This window comes from Sebastes umbrosus, chromosome 3 (assembly GCF_015220745.1).
Source record: "Sebastes umbrosus isolate fSebUmb1 chromosome 3, fSebUmb1.pri, whole genome shotgun sequence".
NCBI classification, from domain to species: Eukaryota; Metazoa; Chordata; class Actinopteri; order Perciformes; family Sebastidae; genus Sebastes; species Sebastes umbrosus.
The window spans coordinates 7,381,318-7,407,674 of NC_051271.1; the positions used below are offsets into that span (position 1 = coordinate 7,381,318).

A 26,357-nucleotide genomic window follows, 5' to 3' on the forward strand; every position below is an offset into this window, starting at 1 on the left:
TTAGCCATAACACCTCTCTGACGATCTGGTCGTCCCTGTTGTGGAGGCCGTGATTGTTGGTTCTGTACGTCATCATCTTGAATACGGACTTCGTACTCTAGCCACTCAGCAAAGTCCAGCAAAGTTGGGATGGGTGTGCGAAGGGGATTGATGTAGCGCTTGAATTGTGCTCTCAGGTCATGTGGCAGCTTTGACAGCAAACGTGCGATGTGCGACCCGCACTCCAATTCTGATCTCCCTTCTTTTCCCAGCTGGTCAAGCATTCCAACTAGGGCCCTCACCTTCAGTGCAAACAGGCGAAATCCTCTGCTGTCACCGCTTTTGACTGCAGGCTCATCTAGGACCTCAGTGATGCGCTGCAGAGCCAATTTGTGAGGCTGGCCATACAGCTCTATCAGAGAGGCCATAGTCTTACTGTAGGGTTCCCTGCTGTTACTGTAGGAGTCGGCGATCAGAAGGGCGTCTTCCAGCTTAAGATGGTCGACGAGGATCTGGAATTTGAAGCGTTCCGTAGCATCGTCAGGCAGAATATTGTCAAGTGCTATCTTCAAGCGGGCGAACTGACGAGGATCATCATCAGTGAAGTATGGAATGTGAGGCATTGGTCCACGATACGTTTTCTCCTGACGAGGTGGAGATTGTGGCTGATTGTAGCTTCTCCATTCCCTTGAATCAGCAGGTGGCAAGTGAGGAGAGTCACCTGACAGATAATGAGAGCGAGCAGGTGGTCCGCGAGGAAGAGTGTATGGTTCTGCATATTCTGGTGTGGGTTCTCTGAGCGAGTGTGACCCTGCGGCGTAGTCCGGCTTAATAGTCATATTCCGGAGATGATCGTTCAGCTCAGTAACAAACTGAGGTCGAGGATGCAGTTGAGGGTGCATCCTCAGGAGTGAATCCTGAGCTGTTTCGCTGACTGGGGGTAGGTATGACGCTGGCGGTGGTGGCGGAGGGAATGACTCCCCAACTTGATGTACATACAGTGGCAGAGGTGACTCAGGCCACGGCAGATCTCGCAGGTCATCCTCTGGTTGGTTGAAAGGCTGTCTAGTAGGCTGCAGCGGGGTAGATGCATAGCCTGGAGCAGGGGTCTGTGTGACAGAGATGCCGATGTCCTCGAACTTGGGGAGATGCCTTTGACTGGGAACCTCATAGAATGAAGTGGGAGGTTGAGGGGGAGCTAATGGTCGCGGCGTGAGAACGCTGAGGAGGGATTGCATCTCTCGCCTGAGCTGGTTGTTGTCCTCCCTCATGTCTCTCAGTTCTGACAAGACCACTTCTGGAACGAGGTTCTGGGGAGTCCGTCCATCAGAAGTGACTTTAGTTGCATCGTGGTATCTGCTATCTCCCTCGGCGGAGTGGTCATAGAGTGTGTGTGACTGAGGTAGCCGTCGTCTTGGAAGACTCACCAGGAAGTCGTCGAGATATCGTGGTGGACGAACATCACGGCGAGGACGAGCGTTACCATCGGGGAATGCCATAATGCTGTGGAAACTGTAAATCCGGCTCGAAGGACCATGTAAAATAGGCGTTGGTGTAATGGATACCAAACTTGTGACCTTAGTGATGCTGAGTGAATGAACCCTTAGATGATGGTTCTATGAATGTCATTTACAATCTCCACAGGTTGTCCGGTAAGAACATGAATATGATGACGATGTATCAATTAGTCCAGGTCACACACACACTCTCTTTGAGATACCACTCATTTATTGATTGAAGATGGTTTTTAAATCCTTTTGTGAATAGTGTGGATAGTGAGGATAGTGGTTACTAAATACAGAAATAAAATAGAAAACATGGGCAGGTATTAGTAACATGAAGTAATAATAAACAAACAGTATTGTATGAAATACAATGTAAGCTAAACAGTTTAAACAGGAATAAAAGGAGGAGAACACAGCCTTCTGAACTTTAAGGGAGCGTCAACAAATAGCAGACTCAGGCTCTCAGGCAGTACAATGAGCAGAGTGCACACAGAGGGTGATATGAGTAATTGTGCGACGGTCCCTTAATGACGGCCGCATATGCCCGTTCACTGCGCTGTTCTAACTTAAATGATGTTGACACAGAAACACACAACTTATCATTCAAACTCTTATAGACAAACGAGTATGAGTATTATAACATGATACAGGTGACTTTAGAATTATTATAACGATGCAGTTACTAAACAATAGACAACTATAACAAATACTCACTTTCTCATGGACGCACAGGAAAAGACCATATCAATAATAAATAGAAAAGAGTCCAGAAAGGTGCAACACTGATACTGAGCTGAGTTGGAGGAAAATGAGGCTTGCAATCTGCGCAGAAGGTGATTGGAATAACAGCACTCTCTGATCATGTGAAGACCATGCGCCAAGCCACAGGCTATTGGTCCGTGCATGTGATCAATGCATGGGCTGGTGAGGGGATGCTTTTGGTTAAACTGCTGCACCTTCTGAACAGGTCATGTCACTCACCATTGTTCCAGTTCAACAACTGGGTTAGCGGACCCGGGCCCCCCTGCAGCCTGCAGCCCACTGGCCGTCACAGACAACATCATTTAAAGAATGTGGCTTTGCAGCCCAGCCAAACACAAAGATCAGAAAGGTGAAAAAGAGAGAGGGATGCAGCGTCAATGAGTAAAAACACACAAGGAACTTGGTGGAACTAATAGAGGATGGTCAGCAGAGGCCGTGTAAACCCTCTCTTTTCATCTTAGTTTTTATTGGCATGATGTATCAAGACGTTTGATCCCAGTCATTGATGTGTGATTCAAAAAGCCGTAATCCGGCAGCGTCTACTGTGTACTGTGTACCCCCGTGCACTCTTCAGTTAGTGGAGTGCTCCAGCAGCAGCAGACATGTCAGGGATTAACCCTGTCCTGTCCTGTCTGACTGCATATCTGTCTGCATTATACAGCTGAGGGACCTATATACTGTTGTGGATTAAAATCAACACCCAATGCCAGGGTAAAATTGCCACCAGTCTAATGTGGAGAAACAGGAGATGGAGTATAAGCGAATGGAGCAAGAATTTTAAATACTGTAGGATACGTGGCAGTGTGCCAGCCAGCTGCACAGTTTTCTAGCGTGATCTGTGAATTCATAATCTGCTCAACACAATGGGCCTCGTGCCCGTAAATGAATAAAATTCACAACTGGTCCTGACCTGTCGTACAAGTCATGTACAGATTGTCTGCCTTGTGGATGCGAATTTTTATTTTTTTTTTAACCGATAACCGACCCTCGTTAACTGATTATTAACCGTTAACCGACATGATTAGTGCGTCGCATGCAGCGGTGCACCAGCTGCAGTGTATGTGCAAAACAGACAACTGAGTCCCAAGTTCACCCGTCCGGGAGCGTAACTGTAGTAGCCACGATGCTGCGTGTAGTGTCGAGGACACATGCTGCCACTTTCCCAGTAAAAGTCTCTAAAGGTAGCATCGTCAGCGTACAACAAAATCTGCACTAAATTCCTCATACGGCCTTTTGTTCCTTTGACAACGCACTAAAAGGGTCTTAGTCTTTTTTGTGCTTATTCATTGTCCATTTAGTATTTAGTATAAGCAATGCCTAGAAATATTACTGTGACATAATGGTGATGTAAGGGCTGCTATGTGATGAATTAACAGTCAACCATGTTTTCTTTCCTCTTTATAGACGTACTCTGGTCTCTTCTGTGTGGTCATAAATCCCTACAAAAACCTGCCCATCTACTCAGAGAACATCATTGAGATGTACCGGGGCAAAAAGAGGCACGAAATGCCCCCTCACATCTACGCCATCTCAGAGTCTGCGTACAGATGCATGCTACAAGGTAAGTCTGAGTGCTGCTGCTGTATATGGTTACTTTAACTTAAATGCCTTTGAATGTCAATGGTTTGGCTTCAAAGGTTTTAAATTATTACACCCTGCCTACATCTGCTTTTAAAGGTCACGTCTACTCTCCTTATTTTCTATGTCAAATTAGACACGATGTGATTATCACTCTTGCTGACTTTGAAGTGTTTTCTGTGTGCGTCATTGTCGCGTGGAAATGTTACAGGCATCTTACTAGGATGTCTCTTTCTCCTTTCTATTAAGAAGTGATTGTTCTTCTTGGACTATCTTTCCAAGTTACTTATTCAGGTTGCATCTTTTGTAGTAAAAGTGACACTGCTGTCACCTGTGGCGTCCAGTCTGCCCTAGTTGTCGTTTATTTGATTTTAATCAATTTAGGAACATACAATCTTGTAAGTGAAGGCAGTCCACTCAGAATAATGTCTTCAAAGATCCTTGCCTGGTAGTTGGCGAGCTTCCAGGCTCTATGAGCAGTGACTGACTGGGATCAGACCAACGAGAACAGAGAGGGTGACCCCATTGTGCTCAACAATAGGTCCTTTGTGTGATTGCGAGGGCCGACCAGTGGGGGTGGTGACAAACTGGACAGTCCCGTCAGTCCTTTTAGGCTTTGCTTTCCCCATGTTGGTACACAGAAGGAAGTTTCGGTCGTGTCATGTAAAGATGCTTGTTGTGATGTTGATTGAATGATATTATCTCTTCACAGCTGATGATTTACAAGCACAGGAACATAGTTTTAGTAGTAGCCGCGCTGTGGCTGCTGTTGAACTCAGCAAGCTCCTCATTTAGTCCAGCTAGTTTCTTGTTGTCGCGTCCTCCTCTTTTCTTCACACCCTCTACACGCTTTCTTACACGTTTCTACATGGATGGACATAAACGCATGGGGGGCAGGGCTGGCAGACTTGTCAATTAGTAATGCGTTGAACATATTTGTTGCAAAGACCTCACGCTTTTTCAAACTGCTGCATGTATTTACTGGATGTCTCGGAGTACACATGCCTGATTTGTAATTTTTTTATGAACTGCTAGTCCAACCCATTTTCAGTTGTGGTCGTATCAGATTTAACAGCATTGTGGTTCAAAAGGAGGTTTGTAGGTTGGAGATTAGCAGAGGCCAGCTGCTGTTCAGCTGTGGCCCTGAGCATTTCAGCAACCTGGTTAATAAATATAATAATATCCAGCTGTATAGATTACCACTGGTTTTCTCTTTTCTCCAAGTGGCCAATAAAGTCTCTGGAAAACCAGACACTGAGGCAGATATCATGACATTTCTTAGATATGGATGAAATTGTCTATCGGGGTATATTTAATTTGATATTGCTGTAATGATATACACTGTGATGTAGGACTGGGCGATATGGAGAAAATCAAATATAACAGTATTTTTGACCAAAGACCTTGACATCGATATTGTAGGGTTGAATATTGGTGCTTTTACAAAATATTTACCCAATGAGATTTTTGATAATCATCAGTAATGTAGATATAATGACTAAGAGTAAAAGGACAATAGAAGAGCTGGAACAGTCTGGTAAGTTCAGAAAATGACATCACTTTACTGTAATGCAGCCTTTAAAACACTTGCGCCATATCACGATATCTAGTCTCATATCACAATATCAATATAATATTGTTATAATGCCCAGCCCTACTGTGATGTAGTACGTTTTCTGGAAAATTAATCAACAGTTTATAGATAAAATAACCAGACAGGAACTTTTTGTCTCATTCAGCAAATGAAATACCTGAAAAATCAAGACACTTCGTACCGATATCCAATATTGCCATGAAACAGTCCTAAAACATATTGCCTGCAATGGTCCAGTATAATACTGAAACAATCAATTTATTGTTTAATTGATTAGCCAGAAACTGTCAACAATTTTAATAAAATCAATTAACATTTAAGTAATTTGTGCTAATCACTGTTTTCAGCTTATCTCTGTTTTATATCATTGAAAATGCGAGTAATATGATGCCCCCCTGATCTCTTTAAATTATAATCACCATTTTTCACAAACATTTTTAAGGGTAAATAATGAATTGATAAATCATAAAAATAATCAACAGATTAATCTAAATAAAAAATAATGGTTAGTTACAGCCCTAGTCTAATACAACCAAAGATATTAAAGGCACGTCTACCAGGGTGTAAATAGTTTTTGACAAACATCTCACGTTGTAGGTCACCGTATTGCCCAACCCAGTCCCGGTTATCTCAGAGTGTTTCATTAAATTGCAGTGATTAATATCAGACCTGTTTAGACTTTGCAGTGTCAGTTGCCATCTGAACAAGAAAGAACTCTTGAGACAAATAATTTGTTTGCTCTAATTTATGACCTTTGGAGCTGAGCAGATTGGCAAATCATATTTACTGCTGAAGGGTCTCTAAACCTCGCAGGGATCTGTTAATTACCTCAGCATTGCTGTGAAGCCAGTCAGTACTCAGATGGGAGGTTAAATGAGGTGTTGCCTAACAAAGACGGGGGTGTGTAAGCAGAGCTCTAGAACTTGCTTCACATCTGTCATTGATTAGCGGTCCAGATACTTTACATAATTGTCCTCACTGCTCAGCCGAGGTGAACTCGCTGACGTACAAGAAGCTAATTTTATCATATCTGGAAATGTGTTGTAAGGAAATGCTGATGTTTGCTGGAATGAAAACATGTGTTGTAGGACCGGTCGTGTCAGCAGCTGCGATGGTTTCCAAGAGTGGACATGGATCAACCGCACCGAGGGTGTCCCTAGGTGTGGTTTTTGAAACAGGGGGTCTTTGTTTCAGTGGAAATGGTGATAGACCCCCTTCTCGAGTCTCTCCCTGGTGTCTAATCAGGCCGTTAGGTCAAGTCCAGCGAGATCCATCTCAGTTTAGTGAGGTTTTTCCCAAAGCACAGCTCTTTGATTTCTCACATAGAGGTCCATTTTATCAACAAAGCCCTTCTCATCTCACATGTCAGCCGCATTACTGATATTGATAAAAGATTAAATGAATTGCTTGAAGAATGCAAAGCATGTTCCGTGAAGTTTTCAGTGACCTGCTCAGTGTAATTTATACTGTCAGGAATGCGTGATAAAATGAGCTGGGGAATGTTTATAATGGCACAGCGTACACTCTCAGCAGACACTGGCCCACCTGGCACCAATAAGGTCTATAGCAAACAGTAATGGCTTTGATGGCCTTTTGAACTGAGGCTTGATGCCGGGCTCTTTCAACCTCAAACCTCCAACTGGACACACCAGAGCACGTTAAGCACACAGTACATTGTTTTGCGAATCTTTTGACAAAGCGATCCACCACATTTCAAAAAGATGCCGCAAGGAGCTGACGATGAGAGACACGTTTACAATCACTGAAACTATTGTTCTTTTTCTCCCAAAGATTACTCGTTTTTTCCCCCCATAAAACAACTGGAACAGATGTGATTGTGGACAGTAAAACAGCTCAGTCAGTAACTGAAGGATCACTCCTGCTTTCTTTGTAATAGATCCCAATAAAGCTCACAGTTGTATCATAAATAGTACTAGCACAGCTGGAACTATAACTGCTATTCTTTTAACTATTACTTGAAAAAGTTCTTCTGTAGCCCCTTCAAATGAAATCTAATAGGAGAGGTGACTAAAAATTACCAGAGAGGATTACTGACTATGAGTTCATCTTCTCTGTGCTGCCAAATGAAGGCACTCCCTGGAGACCTTGTGTGGATCAAGCTAATGCTTTCCTCCCAGGCATAAACATTTTTTAAAAATGACTTTCAACTGATTCATTAACAAATTGTAATCGCAGACACTAATTATATATTCAAATAAAATGTATGATCAGGCAATCAATCAATTGATCAATCACTTATTAATGACGACACAACTGAGGTCTGTGGAATTTGCTTTGGGTACAGCATACATCAGACCGGCACATACGAGTACTTCTCAAAAAGTCAAGGCTGCGACCCCTTTGGGGGGAAGGAAAACCGAAGATCCTATAGACTTCAATGGAATTTGACGTATGTTTGGATTGTAATTTTGACAAATTCGTATGCGTTCATCTCGTTATACAAACATTTGTTTTATGCACATCTTATAATTATTTTGCGCCCTTGACTGAACCTGAGCGTTCGCGATACCTTAATAAATTAAGGCTGATTGCGATGACGCAATGTTTGTCTGGTCTTTAGCTTGGAGCCATAAAGACCCTCTTTTATATCTTTTTTAGGAAGTGGCAGGGGAACAAACCGGAGATCAGCATTTTTGGATTTATTGTTGGTGCAACCAACTACGCAGCAACTCTTCAGCGTAGCGTTATTACTATTACCGGTTTGTTTAAAGTAGAAGTTCGGAGACGTGTTTCAACTTCTTCTGTTTACTCTGTTAGCGTCTAAGAGGGACACGGGATTGTTTTCCCCCAAAAGGGGGCGTGGTCATGAGAGCCTACTCTGGATGACGTATTGCCAGTCTGATGCATGGTGGATAATCTCACTGCCGTCAGTGTCAGTAACACACAAGATCTGCCCCGTGACACCTGTTTGACCTTGAAAGGATAAAACATGGTGGTACACACATCTCTGAGCCGTGATCAAAGATAAAAAGTTTATCTTTTTGTGAGGACAGATCAGATGTAGTGTCTTGTGTTGAGTTCAGTGAGGTCGTGTCTTATGTCCAGTTAGCATGGCCATGCTGTTTGGGAGACTCAACACAACCGTTGAGCGTAAAGCTTTTGTGACTGATGAGGTGAAATTCCTTGTTGTGATTGCCGGTGCAGCTGATTCCACTTTTCTTTCTTATTGTCCCTCCATCCATCTTAGAAATGCTCAGATGTGGATCTACAGTACAAATACCTTCTCGTTGTTGTCACCCAGTGTGAAATGATTTCTGGCAGACTTAGTTTATATGAATCGTAAAGTTCACCTCGTGGCTATTTTCTTTCTTTATCAGCTACTGGAAGGGAGACGGCGTGTCGGACCAATATTTCATGATACAATATTATGAGCCAAAACAGACTTATTGTTCTTTCTTGTTCCTTTTGTCTATATTAAATATATAACCTTCAGCATGTCTTAATTTCCATTTCACAATGATTTTCCATCTACTTCACTCCAGTCGCCTCTGTTTGGCTGCCACGCTACCCGTCACCACTGATCTCACCTAATGTAGATATTAATCACAGATTTGTTTCTTAGCTTCAGTTTGCATGAATAAAAATCTAAATCCTGTTGTCAGTGTTTCTCAAACACAGTTAATCTCCCTATCAGATGTCATTACAGACTTTCCTTCTCAGAAATGCTCCACATAGGAAACCAAATATCTCCATTGCATTTATTTCCATGTGTAAATCCTTGGCTGAAGCATCCGTCCCAGTTCTGCCCACACCAGAGGCCTTTGCCATTACAGCCCTAAAATGGATGGTTTAAAATGATTGACTGCTTTAACTTTTAAAATTGACAGATACTTCTTCATCGAGGGATAGTCCACTCCCTTTAGAACAGTAGTAAATGGTTTTCTTATATTTATATTTGGAAGGTGCAGTAAGATGAGAGACAAGTATTCATGCCACTGCAAACATGACCATAGCCTTCCTTTAATAGGCTCTAAAAGCCCCTTTGGCGCCCTGTCATGAGTATAATCGCTCTGAGGTGTTAAACTAATAACCAATCACAAGCCCCCTCTGTGTTGTGAGAGAGCTTTTCCATGCCAGGACGCTACAGACACCCAGAATTCTTCAAAATCAGCAATGCTTAAGATTTCTGTTGTTATAGTTCAGTTTCATGGCAACGCTTCTGCTCCATCCCCGGTGCTTAGAAGCAAATCCCATAATTGCCACATGGGACACTTAACCCACTACTTTACTCTAGTTGGAAAATCAAATATATGTGGTAGTCCACCCATAGTCATTATGCAGTTTTGGGTTTTTTTCTCTGATATTGGTCATCACAGCCTTAAACAGCATTGTGTCATAGCTGGATGTATGGCTAGATTAGCAGGATTGCATACATTTTTAGATTATCAACCATTATCTCTGGTGACTGGCGGACCGCCGTGACCAGAGAGACTACAGCCAGCGGCGGCGTCTCGTCCTCCTGCTTCTTCTGCCCCCTGTTTTTATGCCTTGTGTGGTTGGCGCACACAGGCCTGACTGCTCTCAGCGTCATGTCATCTCTCCTCCTCCCTCTGTGTGTGTGCGCAAGTCTCGACGTACCTTTAAGTCATGTTTGCGGCCTTCTCCCCCTAAACAGCGCCGTTCTGAGACAGATGCCTCGGTGCATTATGCAACTCCGTAATGCAGCCTCCGGCCCGAGTCCCCCATGACATGACTCGGGAAGCCAGACATTTCTCCATTCGCGGCTGAGATGGAAGGCATAGTGCTGCAACACGTGTCTTTCAGTTTAATTAAAGGCATTCATTTGTTTATCTACAGTAGCTGTTGTTTGTATTTGTATTTGTTACTGAATAAGAAGCATTTCCCAAAAGGGTTAGGGTATCTTTTATGCATGTTTTAACTGAAAAAAAAACTAATATCCAAATTCCAAAATTGAAAATTGAATACACAGAAGCATCTGCTGTGGCTGCACAGTTCACTGTTGATTTATAATTATAATTTAGGTTTCCATTAACAGTAACGGTGTATGGAGGTCTTTGATTTTCATTTTATAGCTGAGTGGACGCTCATTTACTGAAATAACTTTTACAACTGCCAGTTGATGACTTGGGTAATGGCTTAATATACTGTCTGTAGCTAAGTCAAACAGCATCATTAACATTATAGCTCCCTTTTTCTTCACAGACAGCACAGAGACAAAGCTCTATTTCCTCCTGTTAATGAGACGGCATCATAGTGCTCGTCGATTTGTCTTCATTATCACGAACATTCAGCTGATGTGTTTTACTATTCACATCACTGTGGTTTTGTGGAGGTTTTTGTCCCGCTGTGACACTTTTCGTAACGGCTAGATCAGAGTGCAGGACTGGTTCCTGAGGTGAGTGTTTGCACTTCAAATACAGGCATTAGCCATCAGTGGCAGACACTGGCTCAGACCCAGCGTGCCACTGCCTCACAATGAGCTCACTGTCGTGATCTGAGATCAGCTCCCCCTCGTCCACCCCTCCCCTCCTCCTCTCTCCTTACTGGGAGAATCACCACATGCAGAGCTGCTGTGTTTATGTCAAAGCCGTAAGACATCCTCCAATCTTTCACTGCCACCAGTTTGTAAGACCATTGATGTGGACCTTTTCTATCCGAGGGCTACTTTTATCGACGTCTGTGCAGCCTGTGAGATGTCTAAATGCCACTGTTTTTCCCTTATAAAGGTCTGGATTCAATATTTAAAATGCTATTCGAACTTCTCAGCTTTCACTTTAACCAGACATGTTCTATATCCTGGGGGAATTTTCACTGACTACCCAGCATAATGGAGTCATGTGAAGCTGGCAAGAACATTACCAATCATGCGAAACCCACAAAACAGTCCTTATGACCATCAAGTAATGTTACGGAAATAACAGCCCCTGTTTGGGTAGTTCATCTGCACACAGAGCCGCAGTCCTCTGCCAGTAATCGGCGCTTTACAGTCTGGAGAGGTTGTTAAGGTGGCAGCAATGCTGGCAAATTGGTGAATGGAAGTGAGAGGTCTCACAACGAGTGGATCACATCTTTGCACTGTGTCTGCAGCCAGTCTGATAAAGGAGACGCTAGGGGGGGGGGGTGCTAATGATGGATTGTGTTTGCATGTGTGCTGTCATGCACGAAGCAGCAGTTGACGTCATAGCTCGAGGGATCGGAGTAGCTTTAGTGTGTGTGTGCTTGCATGCATTTGTGTGAGAGGCCAATTCCCCTTGTTACAGTGCTTAACTGCAGGAAGTTCCTAGTCAAAGCCAGGAAACACAGGTTGTCCCTGATGAGCCATTCAGCTGTGTCCTCAGTCAGATAACTTTCCATCACTTTAGCCCAAAGGAGCACAGTCAGCACTTCAGTCCAGGAAACCTTTAACCCTTGGCAGAACGGTCCAGCCTGGGACTCAACACGTACAACATGAGTTGAAATATTCACAGTTTGTCTTAAAGCAGTGGTTCCTAACCTTTTTTAGCTTGTGATCCCATTAAAATTAAGCAATGTTTACTGGTGACCTCTCATCACATGTTATGGCCTTGAGTGCCAACATGAGTTGTGAGCGGTTCAACCAGAGTGCGATTTTTCTTGGATTGTGTTAATTTGTAGATTTTTAGCGGCCTGATTCAATGAAAGTATCCAATATTTCACAAATAACAAATAAATATAGTTTTGTGTAATAGATCGCAGAGGTGGAGGAAAAAGCCGATAGCCGATTAATCGTCCGATACCCCCACCCCTCGGAAAAAATATTCAACACTGTCGGAAATTAACATTTTGGACTTTAATACAAACTATATAACTAACTGACATCTAAGTCTATAAATAAATAAATAAATCTGGAAATGAACATCAAACTCAAAGTAAGAAATACCTAAATGAATAAATAAATCTGGATCTAAATAATAAATATCTAAAACATAATTTAAAGTCTGTTGTGCATTTATGGAGTCCCAGCGCTCCTCCAACTCTCTCTCTCGGTTTTGAAGTACGAGTGTTGTTTCATGGGGTCTTGAACAATTGTTTAGATTATGATCATAAATTAATCACATGCACACATTTTTCGACAAAAGTGGCCCTCATTATGTATACTGTATGTAGCCTCCATGCAAAACGGTGATGTACGCCCCTGCGTGACTGGTGCTGGCTGTGCAGCCATCGGCCACTATCGGAGCCCAGTTTCACTGATAACGATAGTGTGTAAAATGTCCCATCGGCGCCGATTAATCCCTCAGATTAATCTTGGGATCGAGGTTCCTGACATGCAGGTTGTATACATTTGAGTGTTCCTACATATTTTAAAATAATCTAGAAGTTTGAATACAAAATGTGTGTCCTCCTTCCTCTTTCATGACGAAATACGTAGATCAGGGAGCCATCAGACTAACCATGCTGAACCGAATTAGATCACAGTCAAGGATTGGCTATTTGTGCTGTGCTGCTCCTCATGGTTAAATGATCAGCTCGCTCTTCCATCCAACTCTACTTCTGGGAATTTAATCATGTATATCTTGTTAGCTTGCTGCTGGAATGGCAGATGAACCCATCCACACCAGCACGTTTTCAGGGAGCCATCATTCCTTTTCCATGGCTCTTATTTGTGTGCTGCTCTAATAGATCACTTAAGCAGATTTTAATGGCCCATCATTCTGGCACGAGTGGGTCGTATCCACTGATTCAGGAACAGAGAAATTATGTTTTATCACTGTGTTGGATATTCCACCTGTTGTAACACTGCAGATCCAAAGTAAATTCATTCGCAGGCTCTTGTTGCCTTGCAACCGTTTGCTCAGTGCAAACCTGAACAGGCTTTTTTTCAGGCTGTTGTTGAGCTACTGAATTAATTTTAGAAAACTAAAAGGATATCTTTGGGTTAGGGCTGTCGAAGTTAACGTGATATAGTGTTAATGCAAATTTGTTTTAAGGCCGCCAATTTCTTTAACGCATTAATGCGACTTGAGATTTTTATGTTGTAGCGGGTCCAGTTTTAGCTGGAGCTAAAGATAGCTAGAGTAAAGATACTGGTGTCATATGAAACTAGAAAACCTAAGGAATCCATTGGTACCAACCATGTCATACTAGCTTGTGCGAAGGAGGCTAAATAACGCTCCAAACTTACGCTAAATTTTGGCAAGGAAAAACTGTCATGGCCATTTTCAAAGGGGTCCATTGACCTCTGACCTCAAGATATGTGAATGAAAATGGGTTCTATGGGTACCCACGAGTCTCCCCTTTACAGACATGCCCACTTTATGATAATCACATGCAGTTTTAGACAAGTCATAGTCAATTCAGCACACTGACACACTGAAAGCTGTTGTTGCCTGTTGGGCTGCAGTTTGCCATGTTATGATTTAAGCATATGTTTTTATGCTAAATGCAGTACCTGTGAGGGTTTCTGGACAATATCTGTTATTGTTTTGTGTCGTTAATTCATTTCCAATAATATATATATATATATACATACATTTGCATAAAGCAAGCATATTTGCCCAATCCCATGTAGATAAGAGTATTAACTACTTGTTAAATCTCCCTTTAAGGTACATTTGAATAGATAAAACATCGCGATTAAATATTTTAAGTGATTAACAGCCGTACTTTGGATAAATGTGTTATGGCTAGAATTGGCTTGTTCAGTCACACAGCTACGTATACTTCAGTCAGAAAACGTGTGTCTTTCCCAGAGTTATTGATGGCTTACCTCTCTCAAGTCAATCTACTAATGCAGCAGCTGCCATTCACCAATCACCGGTAACTCCTTCAATTACCAAACGTGTTGACTTTGCAATACAGTCACAGTATTAATGGCCTCTGAGATCAGCCCCCTTGATGAACAGACACTTACTCATCAAATACAGGAAACTGTTTTAGCTAGAATGAGATGAGATGGATTCCTAATTAATCTGCAGCTGTCAAATCAATCACAGGTGTTTGTTTTGAGCCCATTGTGATGAACTGCTTTTTTTGGCCACAAAGCCAACTTGCAAGTATAATGTACCTGCCATGTGTATTTGGGGATAAATGAATATAATTTGATGTCATGTTGTGGTGAAAATATTATTATTAAGCATCATTTTATTTATATTTTTAAGATGACACTTAAAAAAAGGCATTTCATTCAAGTATTTAAACATAATGTGACAAGGCAGTCAATTAAGATGTTCAAGTGTGATAACTGTTTCCATGAATGGATGGATAATCTTGATAAATAATCCTGATCTCAGTATTAATTTAATCCTGACATAGCTTCTGTTCTTACTGAATGAATCTTACAAAGTTATAGAGTCAGGGCCAACGTTTTAGCTCGGCATGAACAGGGTGATGAGAGTCCGATGACTTTTATCTAATCTTTGGACTTCTTGCTGCCCAGCCAGCCATGTGTCTTGGGGGGGGGGGCATTGACGGGAAGACAAAGTAGTCTTCCCATGACATCATCTCCATTATTTCACCCTGTTGGGTCTGCCTCACTCCAAGCTCACAAGACACTCCAAACTGGAATACCCCGGAGGTTAATGGAGATGCATTAGATGTTATATTTTATCGCCACATGACCACAGTGCAAATTGCCCTCAGCACAGCACACATTAACGACAAGAAAAGAATTGGATCGCTCTTTGTGTCACCATGCTGGAAGTGGTTGACGCTAACGTTCAGTCAAACTTGTTCACATTTCATTTGACTAATCTAGCTGACATTTTTAGAGATCCTTCATTACAATAGTCTACATTATAATACATTATTTCCCAAACACATGACCGAAGCACTATTCAGGCGTCTTTAACCTCATTCAAATCACTGAGACTTTCTGCCCAGGATGGTCCATCGGGGACATTTGGGGACATGAATCTTCTTATTTGTGTAGATTGCAAACGGGCACCGTTGGATTTCAGATTTTCATCTGTAAAATGTCCTGCTGTATGTATCTTGGTCACAATTCCTTGGGCAGCTGGGCGTTAAAAAAGCAAATCTAAGGGATTCATAACAACATTGTTGTTTATGTAAAAAGAAATATATATATATGTATATTATTGGCATTAGTAACCACCAGGCTATAGTAATTAAGTTGTTTGTCTGTAATTAATTGTTATTGCTGTCTATCTTGGCCAGGACGCTCTTGAAAAAAGAGTTTTTTAAGCTCAATGAGGCTTGCCTGCTTAAAATAAAGGTCAAATGAAATAAGTATAATACAATTTAAACCAATTCAGAATAATTTACCTACCATTATCTTATATAAAATAAAATGCATTTGTTGGTAGCCGTCAAAAAAATAATATATATATATTTTTAGAATGAAGTGATCTATACTTGATCGTATAAAATCAGTGATTACTGGCCCTTGTCCTAGTCTTAAATTTATACAGTGAGTCAGTCAGCCCCCTGTATTTACCGATATAAAGCTGGCATTACAGTAGCCTTATCTCTCCCGTGCAGTGACTTGACTTCACAGTGCCGCTTCTCTGCATTTCTGACCTTGCATTCCAGGAAATACCCGTGGTGAAATGCTGTGAAGCCTGAGCCTACTGAAAAATATGCCCCGACAAACATAATTTTATTATTCTGATAAAAAAACGAGACGCATGCTGTGAAAAACATGATATTTAAACATTTGATGGCACACGTGCACACGCTAAGCTCGACTTTGACCTTCAAATCCACAATCTGCTGATAGGACCTTACTGTACGTTTGTTATGGTGTTTTGGTGATGAGGCTGTCAATCAAACCTTGTGAAAGCACAGTGGCATCAAAGACTGCTGAGGTTTGACTTTTTCTTTCTCCTCCTCCCCCATTCCTCCTCCTCTTCTTGTCTCCCACAGATCGAGAGGACCAATCCATTCTTTGCACGTGAGTATACAGGCTCAGTCCTCCACCGCATGAATTCATTTTTATATTTCCAATATTAACATTTCCTGTGCTTCATTGAAACTGTCTGCCTATTAAAGTTATTGTTGATAAAACGATTTGAGGTATTTGTATGCCTCTGTGTCTTATATTGGTGAGATAAACTGAACCCTCTGTCCCAAATTAATAGCATAAGGTTCACGGTTGATTCATAACCCTCATGCATGTCTCTTTTCCCCTTTATATTCTCGGAAATAACATCACATGGTGCAGTATATTTCCCTGTGGCTTTTTTTTTGTCTGAATTAAATGAAATTGAAGTCACAATAATGCATTTGCTAGTAATTAAACATTTTTGGAAGCAGTGTAAGTGAACCAGCTGCCCCGGGGCCTTCACAGTCATCTTAGATCGTGTATCTCAGTGACACTGTCCAGGCTGTCACTACTTGAGAGAAACGTGTGAGATGTGGGTCTGAGAAATGCTTGACATTTCTGCTACACAGCCCTCTGGCGTCTTTTCAGTGACAAGTGTCTGCAGATGACAGGAATGTCACCGAAGAAAATGCCAGAGAGGATATCGAGACACAAACCAGGCTTTTTACTCATGCAGGGTGAATAGTGAGGTGTTCATGTTATATGTCTCTTTTATATACACACAGAGGGTCCAAATAACTTGTATTGCATACCTGACAAAACAATTCACTGTAATACAACACCACCACTAACAAAGCTGAAAACATATTGTAGGGTGGTCACTTAAAACAAAAAATGTAGTTTGAACAAATAAGGGCTAACACCTAAATCAAATTAAATCTAATCCTATACAGTGGTGTAGAATTGACATTCATTTATTTTGTTTACGGTGTCTCTGCTGCTGTTACATACGGTTTAAGTACCAAAAAGCTAGTAAGTGGACCATTGAGTTGATATTTATTTGTAACACATCTGTGAATTTTCTTTAAAAGATAATTTTTTATGGCTTTTATTGCCTTTTTTAGTGTAGCTTGAAAGTGACAGAAAAGGGGATGACACGCAGATCGAATATTTATTATATGGTTTGTATTATGGTTTGAATTTTGAATAAAAAGGAACAGCCCTAACCAGGACTCAAGCTCAAGGACGTCCCGTAGTCCTGTAGCCGAAAAAAAATATGATCGGGGAGGATGAAAATTAATTTTGGGACGAATTTGGCATCTTGTCCAGCAGCTTCTCCAACTTAAAGACGCACCAGCTAGCAGGGCCGGTTCTAGCTTCTTTGGGGTTCATATGCAAAATCTTGTTTTTTGACGAAATGCTACTTTTTACTCATAAAAAAAAAGTTTTAATTTAACTTTGCTGCATTTTTAACACCTAAACATCTAAATCAAAACAAACATGCAAATTATAAATAACAAACCAATAAGATTACTTTTCAAAATTAAAAAAAAACATTGTTTTGGATGAATTATAGATTTATGAACAAAAATGAACGAATCACTTTTGATGTTAGATTTATGTAAAGGTCACTTTGACGATTTTTTTAACTAAAGTTAATGTAGAAAAATAAAGATTTTAAATTCAGGATGGTCCACTTTCAATTCGGGACGGTGAAAAAAGTTAGTTTAGAGCCCTGGCCCCAACATACTCAAGTCAGGATACGTTATTGCCATTTTAAACATTTTGCGATATGCTGAATATTGCGATAAGATATATTGCAATTTATTACCTTCTTTCAACTGCAAATTATACAGCGGTTTGTTCATTCACATATCCTGAGGTCAGAGGTCAAGGGACCCCTTTGAAAATGGCCACGCCAGTTTTTCCTCGCCAAAATTTGGAGCGTTATTTAGCATTCTTCCCGATAAGCTAACATGTCATGGTTGGTACCTATCGATTCCTTAGTTTTTAGGTTTTCTAGTTTCATATGATACCAGTAGCTTCACTCTATTTGTAAGACTGAGCCCGCTAAAACCTCTGAAAGACAGAATAGCGGCCGGCCGTCTGATTGTTAAGATGTTAATAGCTTATATGATAAAAGATCGATACTTGACGTCCGTGTATCGATACAATATTGCCACGCAAAACACGCAATACTATGCTGTATCGATTTCCCTCCCCTCACCCCTACTATACACACAGACATTGATATATAAATCATGCACATCATCAAGGGTTTGGGCACTGAAATACACAAACTTATTGCAAATAGTATGAAACACTAAAGCTCTAAATAATGAACATGTCAGCACTACCTGTTTATATGGGATGTCCTCTGAAATGGGGGATCTGAGGAGTCTAACACCCAGCAGTCCAAGGCCAACAACAGACACATCGCCATAATCCCTCCATGATTACCGTCCGTCCACACACCGCTCTCCCAGTCTTTACTCTCAGGCTCATCACACTCACTCTATCTGAAAGCAAAACAATATTTTGTGCATACTTGGTTTATGCAAATTTGCACTTACTGTAAAACCTCAAGTATGCTCTAAATCTAAACTGCTCCCCCACAGTTTTTACACGGCTGAGATTTCTCCCATGTGTTTCTGTGCTGTGGTCACTGCGTGACAGAGCAGGCTGCACGTCCACACGCCAGCAACCACAGAGCTACACTTGACTGACACACTGAAATAATATTGCAGCGAAAGACACACATGATTAGACATGCACCATAATTTAGTTTCAGTTTTAAGATTATGTTTGTGCATTTCTTTGTCATGTAAAAGAGGACAAGGCTTGTGTTCTGTCCTCGTCCTCAAGCACCTGCAAATCTGTAAAGCTAAAGACAGACAGTACATCTTGGTTTTATTGATCCATTTTTTTAAGATCACTGAGTAGATTTAAAGGATTAATTCTAAACAGTATATTGTTTCACCCACACTATTCTGAGGATGTCTGTTTTTGTGTGCATTGTTTTCTTTTGTCCCACAGAGGTGAGTCAGGAGCTGGCAAGACAGAAAACACAAAAAAAGTCATTCAGTACCTGGCGCATGTTGCGTCCTCCCACAAAGGAAGAAAAGACCACAACATTCCTGTGAGTATTCTCCTTTCTCATCTCTCTAATTTAGGTAAGCAATGCCTGCTCGAAGCCATAAACTGAACTGAAATAGACTATACAAATGTTGAATTACTAACGTAAATGTTGGATTTGTATGGAAAAATGAATCGAAACCACTTTGCCCATTCATGTCTTTGTATGCCCCCACAACCCCTTAAGACCAGTTTATTATTTAGACCTTATATAACGCTGTAATTAGATTAACAACCAATAGAAATAACTAATGAGCAGTTTGGCCGAGGTGGGATTGTTGTGGTATAAGAATAGATACTAATACCTTTAGTAGGCAACATGGCTTTGTGCACTGGATGTGTGCACACAATCTAACAATTTGCATTTGTTTATCTGCAACAAACAGCCAGAATCACCCAAACCAGTGAAACATCAGGCAAGTCTTTATACTTTATTATACATTATGTTCATGTGCATGCTACTCTAACATTTTCTCCTCAAACATGAGCCTACTAAGGGCTCATCAAGTGGTGTAAATAAGTTCAAAAGACACCCGAAGTTGACAGCTGAATTTAGTTAAAATGCCTCAAAACTGCATATTTTAGCATTAACATTGTCTTTCTCCGTCAGGCACAACATGCAGTTGTAAGTACATTTTTAAAACTCGCATGATTATTCAGACCCGTTATTGTGTTTTATGTGAATGACTTAAAACGTGCCACACTGTAAATGTGCTTATCATTATTGTGATTCACACTCAGCATAGTGAAACATAGTCACATGCATGTTGTTTTTATCTGTTGTGGTAGCCACATGTTGAGCCTTGACTTGTCATCTTGTGCTGTATGAAACTTAGCAACTTCTGCTGATACAAAAATATAATGCTAATTGTACTTTTATTATGGCAAGGCATACGTATATCTTATCTGTGTTTAAACTGTTGTACATAAAGATCAGTACTGGACCTAGAGACCTGCAGGTAGTTCTTGTGCTACTTAACCTGTGACTGAATAACAGCATAACTGAGATGCACTGTACAAACCATTTAACTACCTGTTAACCTAGAAAACCAGCAGTAATCTGGGATTATAGCCCACTGAGGTGTTATAATAACACCTGTTGCTAATTCCATCCATAGACTGCTGTAAGGTTGTACTTAAATTTCAACGCTAAGGCAACATTTAAAAATGTTTAGCTTGAACTACAGGTCAATTTGTATCTATGACATTAATGTAATTTATTATTTTCCATAATAACAATTGAATCTCCCCGTTCCTACAGAGTGGACCCCTGTTTTATGTGAGTAGTATGTAGTTTCTCACCTATTTTACCTCACTTACGGGGGTGCTTTACCCGCTCTGTTGCCACCTCCTCTCAACCCTTAAAAATAACTATTTCATGTTGCCTGATGCTGGGCAGTAGATGTTTTTTCATCCACCTTAATCCACCTGCTGTAGCTGCTTAAACTTTTGCATTGCATGAGCTGTACTTCCTGTCCTCGCTGAGTTAATAGGATCTGCTTTTTTCCGACATTTTACATTATTTACAGTGTGAGGACACCTCCTCCCATAGAAATCAATCATTGCTCTAATCATCATTTTATAAACTAATAAGCTATCATGAAGCTGTAAAAACCTGTTGGCATGTTGACACTAAGGTTTCTAGTTTTGTTCCTGGTGGTCTCAAAAGAGATCAATGTCCCAGCTTGTCATTTAGGAAGAATCGTGAATGATGTACATAAATCCCACGACACAAAGCAATTATCTGTCGACTAGGAATTAACACTTTGAGGAAAGAGGACAGATCGCCTTTGCCTCCCTACCTGCCCGCTCGCCTCTCATTAAAAACAAATTACGAGCCGCGTCAATCGCTCCCTGTGTGAAAAGCCCTTAACGGAGTTTTAACTTCACAATAACCCTCCCATTTGCTGGATGTTATGTATCTTTATAGTTACTGCATGTGTAGAAGCTCGGCAATAGTTACACCACAAGATATTAAGCCAACATGTATGCTAAATATGATTAAAGTGGATAACTGGTTCATCTTAATCACTTGACATGGACCTAGAGTAGCGGCCGATGCAGAACCTCTTTTAACCTTTTTTTGCATTAAGTTAGATTCAGCCTAAAAGCTCTGTTGGCCCAGATGAGTTCTCCACATTGGCTTGTTCCTGTCCAGATTTAAATACTTTGTGCCATTTCCCAGGGCCTGTTCTCCTTTCTCTTGCTGGTGAAAAGAGCGACTTGTAATGTTTGTCTGACCTCGTGACCTCCCGGAGCAGATGTTGAGCGGCGAGCACACATCCACATCTGGCCTCTGCCTCATAAGATTTAGTGGAACAGTTTTAACTGATCCTCTTTGACTCCACTCAATCTGTCCTAAAGTACTACTCCATGGCTCCTGCCAAACAGCCTGCACTTTGAGGAGAGATACACTTGTAGCTGTGACCTGTAAAGGTTTTTTTATAATGGCAGAACAATTACTTCGACAGAGATGATAAGGATTCTTTTTTTTTTGTAGTTTGAAAATGTCTGGGTGTATTTGTAGTGACTGATAACGTGTCTCTCAGTAGTTTTGAGGCGTCTCAGGTTACTTAAATTTGATCACAGCTACACAACAATTGGCCAACTCAAGTGGAGGATTCAGCTCTGTTGGCTGTCAGATGCCTGACACACTCACTTTGCAACAGGAATGTGGGTCAGCTTCTAATGCTGCTAAATTGGACCCCCATCGGTGTTTGTAATCTGCTCTTTGTTTTTATGCGCGTACAGCAGACCACACAGATGGGTAGAGGCTGCCAATGAACAATTTCAGCTACCAAGTTGCACCACAGGCCTGTGTTTATACAGACACAAAGGCTTTTGGTTTGAATCCTCTGCCCTCTGTGGGCTCTGCCACCGCTCTGATAGCTGGATAAGGACCAGGTTTATCCAGTTCAGCCCTGCTTCATTCCAGCTGCTCAAAAACTCAATTAAAAGCAGCCCATCATGCTCTCCGGGCCAAAGATCACATTACATGTCTCACATCCTGAGTGCAATGCTGATTCCTCATCCCACAGTGGTCCCTTTTGTGGAAAATGGCCTCCTCAAACCTTCAGCGTGTGCAGCTATTTTTGACGTAATGGGAAAATATTCCTCTCAGCCACAAGAAGAGAAGTAACGTTGCAGAAGAAATTGTTTTTCTCTCGGCCATCTTAGATTCTCTGGTCATGACGAAGACCACAACGTGGCTTAGATGGAAACACAGCGCACCACCTGTCCAAACATCTGCTGGAGTTGCTTATTTATTTCTCTCTGAAAGTGTCCAGTCTGACGGAGAAAATCCCCCAACGTGTTTCTGTTGTGTGCTGTGGACACATTTGTCCTGACATGATAGAGTGGCTGTCTGGATTTGCCCAAATTTTCCTAGAAAGTTCATTCAATCACCATCAACTTAAAAAAATAAGACTTCTGCAAATTACATTTGTCATCTTGAACCCAAATATATTTAATATACAATGTCATAAAAAAGAGAAAAGCAGCAAAACTGAATATTTTATAAAGTGCAAACAGAGGATATTTGGCTTTTTTCTTGATAAATGACTTCATGTTTATCAGAATTGTTAACGAATACTATTTTGTCAAACGATTAATTGTTTCGACACTGTTCCGAATATTTAACTGGTCTCCAAACAAGGATTTTGTCTAAAACATTTAGAATTATTTTGATGATTGAGAAGTGATATGATGACTGTTCGTCCACACTTTTACCGACTGGAGTAGGTTTTTTTTCTTTGAATCTTCTATCACATAAAGATGTTACCTCTTTATACTTGTTTTCAAATAGTGTGGTCACGTTGTTTCAGCCTGGTCTTCATTTGGATCAAAGTGACTTTATTATTAGTAAAAAGCTTTTTGTGATGCTCCGCACTGCTCCCTCAGAAACTTTAAATTCAGTTTGGGATTGGCAAAACTTTTAACACTCAGGAAAACAATTTGGCTCCAAACTGTCATTTAGCTCATTTGACATTTAGGACAACTGCAGAACAACTCCAGAAAAACAAGAACCGCTGTATTTAGTACCTTGTCCACCACCACCACACAAAATAAACACAAAGCTGTTACAATATTACTACTATATACTTCAATATTATAAAGATGGTCTAGTTTTTATTTATTTTTAAAGGTAAACTTGTTACAATTAAGGATTTTTAGGAGTATAACTGTCACACTTGCTGTCATCATCTTCTCTCTGGTTTTGTTTGTTCAGTTTACCTACACGGGGATAATGCATGTGAGGTCTGTCTATAGAAAACACATGACAAGTCTTCAGATTTCCACAGTCCTTGTCTCTTTGTCTGCATGTTGTCAGTGAAAATCAATGATTCAAAGTTAATTTCTCATCATTTTTGTTTGTTGGTCGTCATGGTGACCTGCTGTAACGTCCCCCCGTTTTTTTCAGGGTGAATTGGAACGTCAACTTTTACAAGCCAACCCCATCCTTGAAGCTTTTGGGAATGCCAAGACGGTGAAAAATGACAATTCGTCACGTTTTGTAAGTACAGAAAAGATGATATTCATGTTGACTGACTGCATTTTTAATGTGCGTCTCACAAAGTCTTCTGTAGCCTATGCAACAGCCTCCACCCATCACAGCACCACCTGGGCTGATCTTAATTCGGCACCTTAATCAGATTTAAATGACGTGTTTGTATCGTCTAGAAAGTTCTTTTTTTCTTTTTTTATAGACTAAGCAGACGTAAAACTGATTGAAAGTAATTTAATCATCCTACTTTTCCTGTAAGCAGTTACACAGGTCATATAGCCGGACGCAGGCGCCTGCTAGTCATTAACGGTGCCTTTGATGCTCTGGGTCCTTTCAGACTGGAGGCAGCTCCACTCAGCAGACTTCTTAATAGTGACGCACAGGAGGAAAAGTCTCTGCTTAAGCATTACTCTAGTGAATTAATCTGTCAAATTTAAGGGGCATTATTATCTAATTAGTAACTTACCGTGTTGCCTCATAAAAGGACCCTTATAAAACTCTCTCTGCATGAGCTCTGGCCAGCTCAGAGAGTACACATTGACACATAGACCGGTCATGTAATGCATCCAAAAATACTTACAGTAAAGTTTACTGGTGCTGATTTGAGTCCAGTGTGTCAAAATAAAGTTATGTTGTAAACATAATCAGTTTGATTATTAAGATATTCATTTGTACTATGAAACAAATTATATAATGTATTTGTTATAATTTATTCTGTAGATGATCTGTCTCAGTGTTCATGTTCATGGAGGATTCATGTTGCTTCCTAGTACATTATTCTATAAACAACAAACTTATGGGATGCTCCTCTCCACGAGGCGTCAGTTTGTGTTACAACAGAGTCATTATGTTGGCGATTGATTTCTGTATATCTTGTCTTGTGCACTTCCTGAGCATTTATCTCTTGTTCATCTCTGCAGGGGAAATTCATCCGGATCAACTTTGATGTCACCGGATACATTGTTGGAGCCAATATTGAAACCTGTATCCTGTTTTAAAACAATTGACCAGAACTGATTAGCATGTTATCAGTCACTGTGGGTGAGATGTTTACAAAGAGGCTAACCAGGAGCGTTTATTGGAAGTACACACAAAAACAAATTAATCCAATAGGACATGTTCAACATGGATTGCTATCGAGATTTGTTTCCAATATTGAAACACAAGATTATTATTGAAATAAAAATATATTTGATCCTGTGAATTGTCAACCAATTTGACCTGTACACTAGGAAGTGTCTCACATATGTAAGAACTGACGTCAAACTGACCGAATAGATGTTTTCTTTGACCGTTCTGTGTCAGACTTACTGGAGAAATCCAGAGCTATTCGTCAAGCCAAAGATGAGCGCACCTTCCACATTTTCTACCAGCTGCTGGCAGGAGCTGGAGAGCACCTCAAATGTAAGTAGACTGAGCTTTTATACTATCTAAGTACTTCTTATTCTCTTTGTCTGTCATTACTTACACCTGATGTTTGCAGCTTAACTATGTAAAACTATGTAAGTTATGTTAGGCAGTATACATTATTACTTTACAATTCATATTCTTACCAAGAATTGTCAACAATTTCACTAAAACCCCATCCTTAGTTAGTCCAAAAGTCCTTACCTTTTAAAAAAGAAAAATAAATCATATCTTAACGAGGGTTGTACCGAATGTCATTATTTTACATTAGAAGCTTCTATTGAGATTTTCAAATGAAGCTTCAAATGTCTGTCGTTATATTTTATGACATCATCACCCTGAAAAAGTCCTCGAACAAAATCCTCAATTTGAATAAAGTGAATCATCAGATTAAATGAGTAAATCTTTTTTAATGGTGTTACACCCCAAATAAATGTTGTGTTATTGTGATAATGTGAATGTAATTTATGGTGCTGTGAGATTGCTGCTAGACCGCCATGTTAATACAGTTGTGTCCTTTGTGTGCGGCAAACATTTTTTTATGATAAAAAACTTTAAATGTTGTTTTTGAAAGGCTAAACACCAACAAATATGGATTGAAGCAGAATACTTCCTTAGATAAAAACAAGTTGTGAATTTTTGGAAATGATTACATCTGTCTTTTGGGGCTTTACAGCGTTCTGCAGTAATGGAAAATGTTTGGATCACGCAGTCGGGAACAATCCTACGCAGCCACCACTGGAATCTAATTCTGCAAATAGTATAATACTAATAATATTAGTGTAGCCTGATCTTTATCTGCAACTGCACAGAAATACCGGGCTTAAACAGAATGAATAGACGTGCAAAAAAAAAAAAAAAGAAGCTGCGCAGCATTCAAATGTTGATTTAGAATTTAAATGTCAACAAACTATTTGGTACCACCCTAATCTTAACTATGCTTGTAAATGTTTTAACCACATTTCTCTCCACAGCGGACCTGCTTTTGGAAGGATTCAACAACTACCGCTTCCTGTCTAACGGTAACATCCCAATCCCGGGTCAGCAGGACAAAGACAACTTCCAGGAGACCATGGAGGCCATGCACATCATGAGCTTCGTCCATGAGGAGATTCTGGGTATGTTCACCGTAACACCAGCATAAAGCATACACGAAGATTACTTATCAAG

The 26,357-nt window shown here is 40.6% G+C and overlaps 1 protein-coding gene across 2 annotated transcripts in view; it reads left to right on the forward strand.

Moving 5' to 3' along the window:
• The window catches only part of LOC119484859 (myosin-10-like), a 73,709-nt gene that overhangs the window by 16,433 nt on the left and 30,919 nt on the right, over nucleotides 1-26,357 (forward strand). For both annotated transcript variants that reach the window (XM_037764008.1, XM_037764007.1), the window contains exons 3-12: nucleotides 3,651-3,807; nucleotides 16,243-16,270; nucleotides 19,178-19,280; nucleotides 19,663-19,692; nucleotides 19,887-19,901; nucleotides 20,538-20,555; nucleotides 23,697-23,789; nucleotides 24,701-24,764; nucleotides 25,086-25,184; nucleotides 26,162-26,305. In XM_037764008.1, the coding sequence (XP_037619936.1) occupies nucleotides 3,651-3,807; nucleotides 16,243-16,270; nucleotides 19,178-19,280; nucleotides 19,663-19,692; nucleotides 19,887-19,901; nucleotides 20,538-20,555; nucleotides 23,697-23,789; nucleotides 24,701-24,764; nucleotides 25,086-25,184; nucleotides 26,162-26,305 (751 nt within the window). The remainder of the gene's footprint in view (nucleotides 1-3,650; nucleotides 3,808-16,242; nucleotides 16,271-19,177; nucleotides 19,281-19,662; nucleotides 19,693-19,886; nucleotides 19,902-20,537; nucleotides 20,556-23,696; nucleotides 23,790-24,700; nucleotides 24,765-25,085; nucleotides 25,185-26,161; nucleotides 26,306-26,357) is intronic.